Source organism: Myotis brandtii, unplaced genomic scaffold, assembly GCF_000412655.1.
Source record: "Myotis brandtii unplaced genomic scaffold, ASM41265v1 scaffold670, whole genome shotgun sequence".
NCBI classification, from domain to species: Eukaryota; Metazoa; Chordata; class Mammalia; order Chiroptera; family Vespertilionidae; genus Myotis; species Myotis brandtii.
Window position 1 is genome coordinate 169,198 of NW_005370611.1, and position 17,891 is coordinate 187,088.

Sequence of the window (17,891 nt, forward strand, 5' to 3'; positions counted from 1 at the left end):
AGCAAAAGTAGCAGCAAGAGCTTCTCCACACACACGCCATCAGTCTTAGTCAGCAAAAGGAGAAATCACTATGTCCTTAGAAAAACAAATTCTGTAAATCATATTATAGCTTCGAGCCCATATCCAAAACAAAATCTTAATGTACGCAAAATGAGATCATTGCATTTCTCTAGGGAGCCATTATTCTCATTTTATGCCTCTGCATACACGCTTGTAGCCTTTGATAACTTTCAAATACTTAGAAGAAGAAACAGTAAAACAGCAGTTAAAATTTATCCAGGGGTTTCCCAGCAAACACGCAATGTTGGTGAAATGGAATGGTAATAGGGAGTAAAAAACCTGGGAGTAAAATAAGCAGCCACAAAATATAGCCAAGTAGTAGTAATCCTCAACGGGATGTTAGCATTCCATATTTATAAGGTAAATACAAACGTGACTAACATACATTTCAATTATGTATTTGCTGTGTAGATAAGCAGTAATAAAAACTCTCTTTTCTTTCAGCCTTTGATTGGGGAAAACTTAAATCATATACAAAGAACACATATACAAAGAATAGTATAACACATCCCACGTACCCATCACCAGATTCAACAATTACTAATATCCTGCCACTCTGGCTTTCTCTATACCTCAATCCATCTCCCCTTCTACTATTATTATATGTCTATAGTTTCAAGGTAAAGTTTGGATATATTGGAAAGCATAAGTATTAAACGTGCAATTTTGACAAATGAGTTTATCCACACAACCCACACACCTATCACGATCTAGAACATTCCACCTCCTCAGAAAGTCCCATGTGTCCTTTTCTCAGGCAGACTACCTGCAGGGAGAACAATGCTTATCCAACAGAAGACATATTTTCTCCAGCACAGAAAAAAATTAAGGAAAGCCAACTCCTCAGGTCCAGCAAGCTTTCTATTGCAAGATGCACAAAGGCTTATAATCAGCTTATGCTTGGCTTCCTACAGAAATGTCAGTGTGGGAATTTGACACCCAAACTAAATCCAGGTGCTGTTCTCTTATCAGTTACTATTCAGATATGGAGCCTCAAGGAAAAACAAGGACTTCAATCGCACTTAACAAAGGACATTACTTCTGGAGCTATTTATCTTTTCATTTATTTCAACAGGACCCCAAACAAAATGCCAGGTCCACAAGCACAGCCCGAGAAATAGTGATATTACAAATGGGCAAAGTAAGAATTGCAGTGTTATTTATTATAATGGAATTTCGAACCACTCGCTACAGTGATACATACTTGGCAGATCACATTTTAAATTCTCCATCCCTGTTCTCCAGAAAAGTAGCAACAATAGCAATAAACAAGAATATGGGGAATGACATTGACAGCAGCTAATAAGTATTAGTGATGGAGAAGCAAGGATTTAAATCTAGTTCTCTCAGACCCCATTATGCTCTTTTGATTCCAGCCATAATGACATGACACGAACACTATTAACATCCTATTTAATAAAAGGCTAATATGCAAATCGACTGAACGGCAGAAACGACCGGTCACTATGACGTGCACTGACCACCAGGGGACAGATGCTCAACGCAGGAGCTGCCCCCCTGGTGGTCAGTGCACTCCCATAAGGGGAGCACCACTCAGCCAGAAGCCCTGAGCCGGGTTCACGGCTGGCGAGCGCAGCAGTGGTGGCGGGAGCCTCTCCCGCCTCCACGGCAGCACTAAGGATGTCTGACTGACAGCTTAGGCCAGTGATGGCGAACCTTTTGAGCTCAGCGTGTCAGCATTTTGAAAAACCCTAACTTAACTCTGGTGCCGTGTCACATATAGAAATTTTTTGATATTTGCAACCATAGTAAAACAAAGACTTATATTTTTGATATTTATTTTATATATTTAAATGCCATTTAACAAAGAAAAATCAACCAAAAAAATGAGTTCGCGTGTCACCTCTGACAAGCGTGTCATAGGTTCGCCATCACTGCCTTAGACAGTGGTTCTCAACCTTCTGGCCCTTTAAATACAGTTCCTCAGCCACAATGGGTTCTTAAACTGGACCGGAGGGCCGGAACAAAAGCATGGATGGAGTGTTTGTGTGAACTAATATAAATTCAAAGTAAACATCATTACATAAAAGAGTACGGTCTTTTTTTTTTTTTTAGTTTTATTCATTTCAAATGGGCCGGATCCGGCCCGAGGGCCGTAGTTTGCCCACGGCTGGCTTAGGTCCATCAGTCGGACATTCCCCAAAGGCTCCCGGACTGCGAGAGGGCACAGGCCGGGCTGAGGGACCCCCTCCCCTCCAAGTGCATGAATTTCGTGCACCGGGCTTCTAGTTATATATAACCTGATATTTTGTTATGCCTATTTAAACCTTATTTTTTGTCCTAACTCCTTTGATCATGCAGGTAAAACCTGTAAGTCCCCACTTTGGTCCATATAGAGGAAAATTCAACCCACAGTTTTGTGCTCTTGGAGAAGGGCTAGGGAGGAAGCCTCCTCTCTCAGTCCCCCTTAGCTGGTCCTTCCTTCTGGGAGGAACTGGAATTCCTTCAAGCAAGGAGAGCCTAAGGATGGGTTAGATTCCCCACTGCTCCGTGGTGCTAAGGGGGAATGGCCTCTTTTTGAATTCAGGCTCTTTCCATCCTTCCTGTGTACACATGCTCTAAGCTATAGCTTCTCCACTCCTCCTTGGACGGAGCTATCAGTGAGGTCAGCCCTTCACCAAGGCCCAGTTATCTACCAATCCCTTTCCAGGCAAACAGGAGGAAGCCCCTTCTAGGCCTCAGGTCTGGCCACATTTTTTACCATTAATTAGACTGATACTGTGATCAATATTTGGATCTTAGGTCTCTTTCCTAAACTAGTTAGAATCTGGGGCGGAGGAATGTAATAGCTAGGATCCCAAACTTCCAAGAAGCCATTTGCTTTAGCTCACCGCATCTGGACCACACCTTTTCCTTTTTGGTATCCCTCTAACTGTACAGTCAAATATAAATATGCTGAGGTAGGTGCTGGGGGAGAAGGGAGAGGAGGGGTTAGAAGGATTACCCTTCTTTACATCCTGGCTACTTACAGCTCATATAAGCCCTCAACACTCCTTGACAATTGTATTCTCATTCCCAGTGGAATGCCATCCCCTCCTCTCGCCCAGTCTTATCACTCCTCTCATCACCACCACCAACAACAGTAACACCATCAACACCACCACCACCAATACCATCAACAACAGCAATATCACTACCACCACCACTACCACCACCACCGAAACCATCAACAACACAACTACCACCATCAAACCAATATCACTACCACCAACACCACAACCAATACAGCTAATACCCCGACTAACAATACCAATACCAATACCAACACCAACACCAAAACCAACCACCACTTCCTTAATGCCTGAATTGCAAACTGCTAGTGAAAGCATGCAACCAATTTCTTGCCAGCACTGCCGTTACCTTGTTCTCCTCTGGAGTGAAGAGGATTCGGAATATGGATGGCACTCCTGGAGCTACTTTGTGGCCAATGTCTTTAGGGCTGATTACTTTAAAGTACGGTGAGCTTTCCTCAATAACTTTCACCATCCTTGGAATCTGCAAGAAAAACATAGAGCGATGACTGTGCGTGTGAAAGTGCAGAAGGGAAAGTGCGGGCCTCGTAGGTAAACATGAAATCTCCATCTACCACCCGCTAGCCAGGTGACCTTGGTCAGGTCTAAACTTCAGTTTCATCAACTGTAATAGGAGATGACAGGCCCTACCTCTATCCCAGTGTCTTACACAAAGTAAGCACTCAATGCATTTTAACTTTAAATTTCATGAACATTATTATTACTCATTTTATTGTTATTTTAAGTCTTTGTTCATTTTATTATTTAAATGTGACTATCTTCAGAGACCGACTGCCAAGACCGCACTCACACAGCCGAGTTGAGCTGGATTTCCCAACATCTGAGAATTGCTCTGGGAGAAGAAACCACACTTGCTGCACTCCTGCTACTGACCGTCACTGCACAAGAGGTGTCGCTTAACCCGCCCAGTAAACTCTGAGCTACACTATGACCCCCATTCTACAGATGAAGAACCAGGCACTTGCCCTATTGCCACAGCTTCACTGAGCTGAGCAATGGTGTTCAAGTCAAGTCCCAGCCTAACTCCGCCTTCCTCTCTATGAGATTGTCCTAAGTAAACACCACTGGGAAGCAAGAACAAAGAAAACAGTATAATGTCCCCAAGGCAGGTCTCCCAACAGCTTCAGTTTTATTCTTTTAAAGTCTTATTTCTCTGCCTTGCTTGCCTTGCCTAGAGTAGTAGCTCTATCTCAGTTATGACAAGAATGAGGGTGGTCAGGGGTGGAGGCTCTAGGGACACTAGGAAAGGGAGACAGGATTGTTTTTTTTAAAGACTGAAGTGGGCAGAAGGAAAGTTAACTATAGTCAAGTCTGACTCAGATGCCTCAGGTGAAAAGGGAAGGAAAAAGACCTCCTACCACCTCTCAAAGCTGTCACCAGATGGGAAAGGGGAGAAGAAATGCAAAGAGAATTCAGAGGGTGAAGAGATAAGGAAGAGATGTGTGCAAACTCACAGAGATAAGGGAAATGTGCCCTGACATTTATGTGTTAAGTGATACTGTGTAAGCTTGCTGGGAATACTTTAATAACAGCATAACTGTGAACTAAAAACTAGGAAGGAAAACAACAGTAACACTAATATAATAATAATAAAAGTAATAATGGCATAGTGCTTACGACGTGACAAGCACTGAACTGCATACACTCGGTATCTCATTCACTATTCCAAACAACCTTTTGAGATGGGTATTATAATTATCCCCAGGGCCCATGACTTGCCCAAGGTCTGCAGCTGGGAGACAACTGGAATCTGAACCCAGATCTGTCTGCCTCTGGAGTCTGGCTGATTATTATTGTATCCAAAGTAGAATCATGTTGTGGCTTGTGGAGTGTTCATGGCTTACTTTCAACTTGTGTGTTTGAGAGAGAGAGAGACAAATAATGACCAAACAGGCTATGTCTTTTTGCATTCCGTGCCAGTGAGGAAGCAAATAAAAGGTGAGTGGCACGGTGCCCAAATATATCTCAGTAGTTCCTTAAGTGTCCATGAACCTAGGAAGTAGAGAAGTAGGCTCATATCAGGCATCTAGTATAAGGAAGGGCCCTGGGAGTAACTTGCCCAGAAACAAGCCTGCCTGGCAAGGGGAAATCTGTCTGCTTGTTGCTGGCTGAATTTCCCTAGATGAGAACCATCCTTTCATGGGGTCCAACCCTCTAGCAGCATCTTACCAAGAGCTCTCGGGTTATCCATGAGAATTGAGTGACCTTTGGCAGTAAAACTTACACACGTCCCTTATCATTGACTTGTCCATATAAACCAACTGGCATGCCTTTCTTGCCTAAGGCCAGGGAAGAGTGGCCCCAACTACCCCTCAACCTAATGAAGACTTAGACTATCTCCTCTCTGGCTTTCAAAGCCTAAGAAAACTCAGGCAAAAGTAAAAAAAAAAAAAAAAAAAAAAAAAAAAAAAAAAAAAGAGTAATGTAGAAAGGGAAAAAGAGAACTGGAAGTGAGAAACTAAATTATTTGGGAGCCCTATATGAAAAGAGAGTCCTGCCGAAAACCGGTTTGGCTCAGTGGATAGAGCGTCAGCCTGCGGACTGAAAGGTCCCGGGTTCGATTCCGGTCAAGGGCATGTACCTGGGTTGTGGGCACATCTCCAGTGGGAGATGTGCAGGAGGCAGCTAGTCGATGTTTCTCTCTCATCGATATTTCTAACTCTCTATCTCTCTCCCTTCCTCTCTGTAAAAACTCAATAAAATATATTTAAAAAAAAAAAAAAAAGAGAGTCCTAAAGTCTATGCAATATATCTCTTCTTAAGGTCTAGGAACATAATCCTGAACACCTGGGTTATTTTTCTTCTCTGTGCCTACACTTCAGCTTCTATCCCTTGAGCTTCTCTTGCTAACACTCCTGCAGCAAAAAAAAAAAAAAATATGCCCTTTTTTCCCAGGGCCTGGTTTTGCTGTCACTAAATCATCCCACTGATCTTTGAAGCATCACTGATTCATTTAATGAGCTACTGTGCCAAATATACCTGCAAGTCTTCCCATTTGCCTTGGATTCTTGCATAGTCTTTACTTATCTTCCCTCGGTCAGGAGAATTCCCTTGGTTAGTGAGAATTTGCCTCCACATTCTTAGATTCTATACATATTTTTACTTGTCTTTACACCTAAACTTTAGCATCTCTCAGAGACCTTTCCTCCCTATCTGATTACTTTTCATATTGACCTGTGCTTTATGCTGACCTCCAGCCTAATTCTTTTTTTTTCCATAATCATTATATGTCAAGGAAATCTTCAGGCATTTAGTATCTTTTTAAAAAATAAACCCTAATTATCTCTGAAGAAAAAGGCATAGGATGGAGAAGAAATCCTCAGTTGCAACCACAAAGTGACAAGGTATAAACAGTGAGAGAAGCTGCCCAAAGCTATCTGTAAACAAAAAATCTAAAGTCTTCTGAGGTAAAAAGAGGGAGAAAGAAAAGGGGGAAAGAGATATCCACTTTTTTTAATTAAAAGAAAATACAATTTGTAGAATATAATAGCATTGGCTGAATAACCGCAATTCAGATGAGTTTACACCTTCAATTAGGGAGGCTCTAAAGCAAAGTATGTAAGCATGAATAGTAATCACCCTGTCTTAAATGAAAGCCTAGCCCACTGGTCACACATGAGAACATGACATTCATCTAGCCAATCCTTTATTCAAGAAAACATCAGTGCACGTCGGGAGCTTTCTGTTTGTTGGGCACTGCCCAGGGATTGAACATACATATAGCAACAAACCAACCAACAGAGTCTTGTCTTCATTAAGCCTACAGTCAATGGGTATGTTTTCATCTATTTTCCTAGGTCTTAAAGAATTTATCTAAGATCCTACATGATCCCAATGTAATTTGCTCCTTCTTATGTATCCATGAAAGATATAGCCATCGCATCAAACATACTCACTTTGTCATTGTTCCTCAAAACCAATGGAACTTCATAGACTTCGCAGGGAGTGTAGTTCTGAAATATAATTTCTGATGGAAAGGGCTGGAATAATGCCTGGTCCAGGTCAATATCTGAAAACTTTAGTTGAAAAAGTAAATTAATCATAGAATCACACAATGCAAAAATGATTAGGGAAAATAAGAAAAGACTATATAGGTCTATGAATATTAATACTAACAACAAAAGGAACACTCAAAAAGGGGTGATTACTATAAACAATAATTGGTATAATTGTTAAGGTTATTTCATCAACTTCTTTAATACAAAAAAAGAAGTTTTGGTCCTCATTTAAAAAAACAGGGGCTAGCTTTCTGCTTTCAGCTCAGAGGCGGCTTAGGTACAACTTTCTTTGGTTGTCCAAAATCCAGGTTCATCTGACACCAGTCGCCTCCAACATGCTGCCAAAATGCAACCCCAACGAGGTCAAAGTCATATTCTTGAGTTGCACCAGTGGGGAGGTCAGTGCCATGTCTGCCCTGGTTCCCAAGAGAGGCCCCCTGGGCCTGCCTCCAGAAAATATTTGCTAATGAAATCGCCGAAGCAGAAGGTGATTGGAAGGGTCTGAGGATTACAATGAAACGGACCATTCAGAACAGACAGGCCCAGGTGGAGGTAGTACAGTCTGCCTCTGCCCTGATCATCAAAGGCCTCAAAGAACCTCCAAGAGATAGAAAGAAGGAAAAAACATTATGTACAGTGGACATTGATGAGATTGTCAACATTGCAAGACAGATGCAGCACTGATCTTTAGCCAGAGAATTCTCTGGAACCATTCGAGAGATCCTGAGGACTGCCCAGACAGTGGGCTGCAATGTTGATGGCTGCCACTCACATGACATCATAGATGACATCAACAGTGAGGCAGTACAATGCTGTCTGGATAGTTAAGAACTACAGTGGAAAATACTTCAATGAAAGATCATTTATAAATAAACTAGAGGCCCGATGCATGAAATTCGTGCAAGAGTAGGCCTTCCTTCCCCCAGCTGCCAGCACCAGCTTCCCTCCGGCACCCGGGACCCGGGTTTCCCTCACAGCCCTGGCTTCATCAGGAAGAACATCCGGTCTAATTAGCATATTATGCTTTTATTATTATAGATAATAGAGACTAATTAGAACACTAATCCAAAACTTCCATTTCTGGTAATGATGAATAAGGTAATTTGTACCAATTCTACTATGAGAATAACAAAAAAATGTTATGTCAGCAAATGCCTCCTTGGAGGCACTAAAGAGCTAAAAAGATGGTATAATCTAATATTGGAACTATGAATTACCTCAAACTAATAGCCTGTATACTATCCAACAAGTTCTGAGTACTGCCACATTTCCTTAAAAATCCAGAATATTCCATGATGCCCTGCAATTTTATGGCTGTACCCTGAGGCATCTTGAAACACAGTTTGAAAACAAAAAATGTAAGCATCCACCTCAGTAATTTAGAAAATCAATAGCAAACATCTATAATAATAAAAGCAAAATATGCAAATTGACCAAACGGCTGAAGAGCGGAACGACCGTCCAGAGGACCTTCCGGACAAAGCCAGGGATGCGAGGGCCGAGGCAGCCGGGGCTATGAGGGCCAAGCCCCTTGCACAAATTTCATGCATCAGGCCTCTAGTTAAAAAATAAAAACCCAAACAAATAAAAAACGAGATAACAAAAATAATAGCAGAAATTAATGAAATGGAAAGTAACTATACTATATAACAACAAAGCCAAAAGTTATCTTTAAAAAGACTAATAAAATTAATAAAATACCTAGTGAATCTGATTTAAAAAATAAGACAGAAGGTACAAAGAGCTCATTAAATAATGAAAATAGGGACATTACTACAGAACCTAAATGAAGGAAGATAATAAATGGATATTATGTCAATAAATGTGAAAACTTAGATAAAAAGTAAAAATTCCTAGAAAAATACAATTTATCAAAATTAGCACAAGACGAAATAGAAAGTTAAAATAGTTCTATGCCTATTAGAGATAGTGAATTTGTAAGTAAAACCTTTCATAAAGAATATTCTGGCCCTAATAACTTTACAAGCAAATTCTAGCAAACATTTAAAGAAGATGTGACTCAAATATTATAAAAATTCTACCAAAGGAAAGAAAAACAAAAATTAAATATCTTCCAACTCAATTGATGATGTTAACATAACTGTCATAAACCTAAGAAAGACAGTAGGAAAAGGGAAAAATTATAGGTCAATGTTACTCATGAACCATAGATTCAAAAAAAGAAACAAAACATTAGCAAACTAAAACCCACAATATCTAGAAGGAATAATACATCATGACTACGTTGGGTTTATCTCAGAAATTCAATATTCAAAACTGATCAAAAAGAAACAAAATTGTCATTTTCCCCAGAAGAAAAAATTGTTTATTTAGAAAATTCAAAATAACCAACTAGATAAAATATTGGAATTAATCCATGATTTATCAAGGTCACTGAGTATAAGATCAACATAAAAAAAATAATTATACTTCTATGTACTATCTAGGAACATTTAAGAAATTAAATTTATAAACAATACCACTTAAAGTAGCATCCCAAAACATAAAATACATAGGAATAAGTCCAATGAAACATATACAAGACCTTTCTCCAAACAAACTAAAATATCACTAAGAAGAATTTTTAAAGACCTACAAGAATACAAGAATATATATCATGTTTATGAATTGAAAGACTCAATACTTTAAGAATGTCAACTACTCCCCAAATTGATATAAAAATCCATGCAATCCAATAAAAAATTCCCAGTAAATTTTTTTTGAAATTAAAAAGATGATTATAAAATTTATCTGGAAAAGCAAAGGATACCTCAGTTGCAGGTTCCCCAGCCCTGGTAGAGGCCAGTGCAGGAGGTGACCAAAGAAGTTGTATGCATATATTCATAGTCTATAGACACAAACAATGGGTGCTGAAGACCTGGGTGGGGGCAGGGATGGGCTAGAGAGGGTCAAAGGGGGAAAGGGGGGGGGACATATATAATACTTTCAACAATAAAGAATTAAAAATAAATAAATAAAATAGAAAGAATGAGTTTTATTAGAAATACACATACATAAAACTCAAAGTAAGGGACACAGAAGATAACCTGGTATATGTAACTACAATGAAATGAAAATGAACAGAAAGTTAAAAATGGATTAGAGGAGACATAGAAGATGTAGAAGGGCAGACAAAGAAGGTCCAACATGTTCATAATTGATATTCCTAAGGAAAGGAACCCAAAATGGCATGAACAAGAAAACTTTCTAGAAATAATACAAAGGTACAACCTAATAAAATTATTGGACATTAAATAAAAATAAATAATCTTTGGGCATAAAACCTAAAAGATTAAAATATCTATCTTTTATCTTGGGGAAAATCAAGCTGGCTTCATACCTTTGTATGTCATTATTTAAAGCCAAAATGTTGTGAGGAAAATGCCTGCAAAGCTCTTATGGAAAAAAATATGTGACCCAAGAATTTTATACCTAACAAAACTTCAATTCAGTAGAAAGGCCACAGGCAAATATTATCAAACATATAAAACCAGGGAAATCATTTCCATAAGCTCTTCTTGAAGAAGTTAGTAGAGGATGACTGTCATCCAACTAAGAGAAAAATGAAACTCCTGAAAATAAAGTAAAAATAACCAGCAGGGTTGAGAAAAGAAAGAGAAGATGAGATGTACTATACTTCTTTCCTCATTCTTCATAGCAGGAGTCAAAATACATTAAAACACACACAAAAGCAGTATACATAGAAAAACACACACAGTATGGTCCTAGTTATGCTATGGGAAAGGAGCAAATAGCCCTTAATTAGGATAAATTAGCTTCGGGAAAAGCCATGTTCCCTGCCCTCAAAGTTAGAGTGTGGTTATGGGGAAGAGAATAAATAATAATTAAAGCTAGCAGGGCTCAGAAGAAGAGGAAATTTTTATGTAGATCCTTGACCGGGATCTACATAAAATTACCACTGACAGGGGAGGCAGTGGTATTTTAGCAAGAGCAGAGCAAAAGAGCCTCAGGGACTCATTCATCGTGCAGAAAATAAGTCTGAAAAACTCTCTGGGATAGTGAGGAACCCGCTGAGAGGAGGTTGATCTCCAGTAGTTCAACTGATGGAAGTTCATACCATAATTTCTACATAAAAAGTGAAGCATATAATTCAAGAAGTTAATTAAAAAGTAAGAAACAAAGACTTCATTTTATAATAATATGCTCCTAAAACCTAGAATATATGGTTTATATTAAAATATAAAAACATGTTAGAATAACTATTCTTTAGAGACTAAAACATTTGTTATTGGAAACTAGAGGCCCTGTGCATGAAAATTCATGCACTGGGGTGGGGAGGATCCCTCAGCCGGGCCCACACCCTCTCACAATCCAGGAACCCTAGGGGGATGTCCACCTGCTGGCTTAGGTCAGAGAGCAGGCCTAAGTGGCAGTTGGACATCTTTAGCGCTGCCTAGGAGGCAGGAGAGGCTCCCACCACCACCACTGTGCCTGCAGCTGTCAGCCTAGCTTGTGGCTGAGCGGAGCTCCCACTATGGGAGCAAACTGACCACCAGGGGACAGCTCCTGCATTGAGCTTCTGCCCTCTGGTGGTCAGTGCGCATCATAGAGACGGGTCATTCCCGGTCATTCCACCTTTAGGGTCAATTTGCATATTACCTTTTTATTATATAGGATGAGCCAGAATATACAACAAATGCCTACTTTAATAATTTCACTTTCATTTCTTCTAGTGATGACAGCTCAGGTAAGGAGGGATTTCTTGTGCTAAGAAGATAACTTAATTAGGCTTGGCTAACATAATTCTTGGAATTACTCCTAATCTGCGAACAACAGTGTCCAGAAGTAACTAAGAAAGAAATGTGAGTAGTCAAAAGTTATTTGTACTAATTAACTGTAATTCTCTCCATATCAAATCACAGGTATCAAGATCAACAGAGGAAGAAAAAGAATGTGTTAAGCAAACAAATAACAGATTGACTCAGAAAAAAATAACTATTACTTAGTGACTGTTCACATTATGTTCAAGAATGTTCACATTATGCCCTGGCCAGTGTTGCTCTATGGTTAGAGCATCTCCTGTGCACTGGAGGGTCAGAGGTTCAATTCTCAGTCAAGGGCACATACCTGGGTTGCAGGTTTGATCCCCAGCTCTGGTCAGGGCATGTGGGGGAGGCAACCAATCAATGTATCTATTTCACATCTCTCTTTCTCCCTCTCTTCCTCCCTCCTTCCCTCCCTCCCTTCCACTCTCCCTCCCTTCCCCTCTCTTTAAAAAAGCAATGGGGGGGGGGGAATGTTCACATTATACCAGTGCCTACTTTCCATGCTAGTAAGACAAATGCTAGTAAAACAGAAAGTAGCTACCTTTTGATGTGTTGCTTCCCCCATATCTAAAAGTTCGATGATCTGTGGTCGGCACATCAACCGTGTATTTGCCAGTCTCTGTTCTGTGGTCAGGGACATTTCCTTCAGGAACTCCGACGGTGTTAGCTAGAATTTAAAACAACAGGAGCCAAAGATTCATAAATGGCTACCCTGAAAAAGTGTTTTCATAAGTTCCAGTAATGAATAATTTGTGTTTTCAGCTTTCAGGATAATTCTGGAATGCCACTAAGTTCCCTTATAAAATATTTAAAGTAACTAAATAATACAAGAGAAGTAGCCATGTCCTTTTGAGCTCTTTGTAAGTAATTTGAAATGACAGGTAGTTACTGTTTCCTTATGAGCTTGAAGGAGTCACACAAAGGAACTTGGGGAGTGGGGGGAGGGAGAGGGAGTCAAGATATTGCACAGGAACATATCCAAAGAGCTTAACATTTATGCTGAGAAGAGGCATCTGAACATAAAGCCCTAACTTTCTAAAATCACTTTCAGGCTTCAGAGGTAAGTTTGAAACACATCTATTTCTCAACTGAAATTACAACGTTAACTATCAGGTTAATTCAGGTTAAAGAGTAACCATACAAAATGGACAGGATTCAGGAAGTGCGATTACACTGCTTAGAAACAAGTTTGAACTTTTTAGAAATCACAAAAGTGCATTAGACCTTGGTTTAAAAGAGATCTAAACCAATCATCAGCTCTGGCAGTCAGGCCTATTCACATACCCAAATGAGAACACAAAATGCTTTGGACACTTTCTAAAGTTAGGAGGGGAAGAAAATGTAACCTACCCTTTATCATTTAAATAACGGAACAAGGGCTTAGTTATCCAGGACCAATCACTATTACGCAGTTGTTGTTGTGCTGGGATGTTTACATTATTTCCAGAACCTACTTTATTTTACTGATTGATTGGTTGATTGATTGAATTATAGGAAAGTGTTTTTTAAATTAAATTTGTAATTTTAAGATTTACATGCAGTTTAGTTGTAAAAAATAATACCAGGAACCAGGTACCATTTGCCCAGTTTCCCCAAAAGTTAGTGTCTTGCAAAACTATAGTACAGTATCTCAACCAGGATATTGACATTGATACAGTCAAGATGCAGAGCATTTCCATCACCCAGGGCCCACTTTAGCTGCAAGGAGATCATAGACTTTGAAATACAATCACAGTAATATAATTTAGCTGATTTGTTTTGCCTTGGGTTAAAAATCAATGCTTTTCAAATTCCCTATGAAATTATTTTCTGTGATTTAATCCATTTAAATGAAGGTATTATTTCTAATATAGCTTCTAACTTGTTTTTTTAAGGTTTTTTTTTTATTGGAACCCATATTAGAATACTAAAATGTTAAGAGGTATCAGCTGTGCTGTTATTTAAATAAAAATAACAAAGTTGAGCCCTGGCTGGGTGCTCAGTGGTTAGATTGTTGGCCAGTGGGCCGAAGGGTTGTGGGTTCGATTTCCAATCAAGGGCATGTACCTTGGTTGTAGGTTCCTCGTACTGGCACGGGCGGGAGGCAACCAATTAATGTGTCTCTCTCACATCAATGTTTCTCTCTCCCTCTCCCCCCTCCTCTCTCCTTTTCACTCTCTCTGGAAATCAATGGAAAAATATCCTTCTCAGATGAGGATTAAATAATAATAGTAATAATAATATAGTCTTATAAGCAAAAAAGTCAGGAATTACCTTAAATATGAAACCATAACCACCACAAACGAGAATAATATATTATATTTTTCTAATTAAAATATAACTTGAGACTCGTTTTTAAAATGCTGTGAATACTATATCTAACATTGTAAGTTGTTATTGAAATTTTCTATAGCATGTAGTTTATAATTCAATTCTCACCAAATCATTATAATTCATTAACAATATAAATATTTTTAATATTGAATGTCAACTGTTATTTTAAAATAAAATATATAAATATTTTCATTTTAAAGGAAAGAAAAATCATACATTTTTCCTAAAATACAGTCATTATTTTAATATTCTATGTTCTACAAATATACAAACGAAAATAACTCTTGCCAATTAACAGGTTAATAGAGTGTTCAGGTTAAAACCTGTAAAATTCTGATATTTGCTTGCTTTTTAACTACACAAATGACAGCTTCATAGGGTTCAACTAAATATTTGGAAAACCTAATAATTTGCTTTCATAGTCTTATTTCAACTGCTTGACTTAAGCATTTCAAGCCTCTCTTTCAATGCATGCAATTTCAAAAACTTCTGAGCCTCTAAGAGGTGCCTCTGCTCTGCAACGATTCTCTCTCAGATTCTCATAATGCCAATTAGCAGCTCTCATCCTCCTGAGGCGACTACATTAGGGATTTTACACTGAGATTCTCTGATACATTACCATTTGGTTGACATCTTCTTCTTTAACCACCTTTGGACTCAGGGGTGGCAAAACCTTGCTTTGGAATCCTTTGAGCATTCTGACTAACCCCATCTGAACAGCCCCCATGGACTCCTCAAGTCTTCTACTTGTCATTTTTCGTTATTTCCTTTGCTCACCTAAGAGTGAAAAAAAAAAAAGTTTGAGAACAAATACAGTTAATTCCTGAATACAGGTCACTATTTTTAATTTTTAAACTTTTTCAAATACAGGAAGGTTTAAAAATACTGATCTTCAAAATTACATCAAATTCTTGGAACAAATACCTTAACCAAAGGAGTCTATTCCATGTAACCAGTCTAAACTTAGCCTTACCTCAAAGCTTACAATCCCTTTTAGAAAAACCAAGGGATTCTGGGCAAAACAGAAGACATGAAAATACAAACAGTTCTTACATTTTGGTACTTTTATCTTTCCTAGATAAGTAAACACTAGTCAATAAATATATTCATCAATTGCTATTTTATCTGCTATTTTATCAATTTGACAATTGTCTCTCATGATATCTTTCAAACAGAAAAAACATAAGGGTTTAGGTCTTCACAGCTGGGCAGAGACTCAAAAAAAGGCAGCATGAGATGAGATGGGAAATGGGAAGTTTCCAGAAAAGTTGCAATGCTTTGTCATAAATAAGGCATTAAACAGCCACCCAATACCTACAAATCAAAGAAATATGACATCTCTCCTTCGCATATCCTTCTTTATACTTCTGGCAGAACACTTGCAACTTTGGGAGCCATTTATGACTAAGTAGGGATTTCTGTTTTCAGTAATAGCAGGCTAAGTTATTCATCCCTTTACCAAAACATAAACAAACAAAAATCCTAACTAAAAATGCTTGATACAACATCAAATAAAAAACCTTAAAATCATTAAAAAGTTCACAAGACAGTAAGGCATTACCAGACCAAAATGGAAGGGGAAAAGGTGCATACAGGAAAACAGATTTGAATGAAAAGTAATAAGGTACATTGAAGTAAAGCAGTAAAACACCCAAGAAAATAAATATAAAATTTAAAAAAAGGAAAAAAGATTATAAAGAACAAATGATTGAAATAGAAGACAGTCAAAGAAGGTCTAACATGCTGGAGCCCATGAAGAAGAAAAATAAAGTACTGAAATGGAACTAATATTTAAAACTATAATCCAAGATCATAAGGGACCATTAGGTACCCAAGAAAACTGACCCAGAATGATAAACTCTGAGTCATATCTTAGCAAAACTATTAGACTTTAAAGAATTTTTAAAACTTCTGATAGACGCCATGCAAAAAAAAAAAAAAGTAAAATAACTTACAAGGACAAGAGAATGAGATGTCATTGAACTTTGAGAAAGCAACCTGTGACATGGCAAAACAGAGGAGCAACATTTTCCCAAAACTTGAACATATGTAAGCCAAGAATTTTATATGCATCAAAGCTCTTCTTCAATTATTAAGACGACAGAAAAGGAATTTTGAACATGCAAAAACTCATGTGAAGTTGTTCCCTTCTTGAGGCATCTACTAGAAAGTAGGCTTCACCCAACCAAAAGGTGATTGGAGAACTTCAGCAAAAGGACTGGCAATGAACATTTCCTGTGTTTGGTTATAGAGCTAAGATCAAAATGAAGTTGAGGACACAAGGAGAAGATTAGAATTTAAATATTATATTTTCAATCTATTCCAAAGTTGTAACATGAGGTTTACTCTTCCCAAGCTTCAGTTTCCTCCTCCTATAATGGAGTAACAAATTGCCCCAAAACTTTGTAGTTAAAAAAATATTTTTTTTAATAAATAAAATTTCTCATTTCTTACAGTTTCTATGATTCAAGAAATTGAGGTTGCAGTCAAAGATGGCAGCAAGGGTTAAAGCCACCTTAAGGCTTGATTAGGGCAGGAAAATCCACCTCTGATAGGGCTCACTCGACCTGCAGGTTAGCCCTGGCTGTTGGTACGAGACCTTGGTTCCTCCCCTAGGCGCTGCTCGAGTGCCCTCGTGGCATAATGACTAGCTACACCTCCAGAGCAAGCAGTCCAAGAAACCGTGGGAGAAGCGAGTGTCCTTTTGTAACCACAGAAGTCACACGCCATCACTTAGGCAACATCTGTTGGTCACATAGATCAGCCCTAGTCCATGTGGGAGAGGCCACATAAGGACGCGACTACCAGGAAGTGAGGACAATTGGGAGTCATCCGGAAAGCCAGCTACCACATTGACCGCATTCATTTATTATGAAGATTAAGTGAAATAACATTTGTAAAGTACTTCACAGTACCTGTCCTTAGTGTTATTATTAGCATAAAATTTGATTTAAAAAAAAACTGAAAAGACAAAAATTCTATTCAATGACAGCCTGCTCTCTGGAAGTAAAGGGTATGAAACTTCATGTGTCGTCGACTTGTGCCACTGCTACAGTGAGGGCAGGGGCAGTTATACTCTGTGATGTTGATATTTCTTTCCCCCAAAATACCACGTTAGCAGGTAAATATCACAGAAAATAATAGGGAAGATGCTCAGGTAAATGCAACACGACTTTTGTTGTCAGTGAGGGGTTCTCTGGGCACTCGGCACAAAAAGATTAATTTTTACTTCTTCATCCTGCTTCCTCTTCTGATTTTCTCCTGTTTCTAAAGCTGCCATGCTCCTTCATTTCCTACTAATTTGATCTCTTTTCAATTGGATTACTTCAGATTTCCCAGGTTTCACAGCGGCCTCTGTCTCTTCCCCTTGAAATGCTTCCTGAAAACAATTTGTCTCTGCAGGACGTGTGACTTATTACATCTGAGGCACATAAAAGAGACAAATTTCAAAAAGAATCCTCTTATTTGACTCATGTTGAAGAAAAGAAAAATGAAGATGAATTTTGTTCTGGCCACCAAGTCCAATGTGGGGAGGCGGGTGGGGGGGCGTCCCCACACCAACAAGCAATTCTCGGGACATCAGCTGGTGTCCTACAATTCAACTCAGATGCCACAAGTTAAGAATCCAGTCCTATAAGATTGCCCCCAAACCGCGCCCCCCCCCCCCCCCCCCCCCACCC

The 17,891-nt window shown here is 38.8% G+C and overlaps 1 protein-coding gene and 1 pseudogene across 1 annotated transcript in view; one reads left to right on the forward strand and one right to left on the reverse strand.

Annotated features, from left to right (window-relative positions):
• LOC102243406 (hydrocephalus-inducing protein homolog) overlaps nt 1–14,986 on the reverse strand; it is a 128,518-nt gene extending 113,532 nt beyond the window's left edge. Inside the window, exons 1-4 of the mRNA XM_014529142.1 lie at nt 14,831–14,986; nt 12,440–12,565; nt 7,010–7,129; nt 3,442–3,576 (exon numbers count right to left, since the gene is read on the reverse strand). Of these exons, the coding sequence (XP_014384628.1) occupies nt 3,442–3,576; nt 7,010–7,129; nt 12,440–12,565; nt 14,831–14,965 (516 nt within the window). The 5' untranslated portion in view covers nt 14,966–14,986. The remainder of the gene's footprint in view (nt 1–3,441; nt 3,577–7,009; nt 7,130–12,439; nt 12,566–14,830) is intronic.
• On the forward strand, nt 7,432–7,939 carry LOC106723886 (annotated as a pseudogene).
• Nucleotides 14,987–17,891: the final 2,905 nt, after the last annotated feature.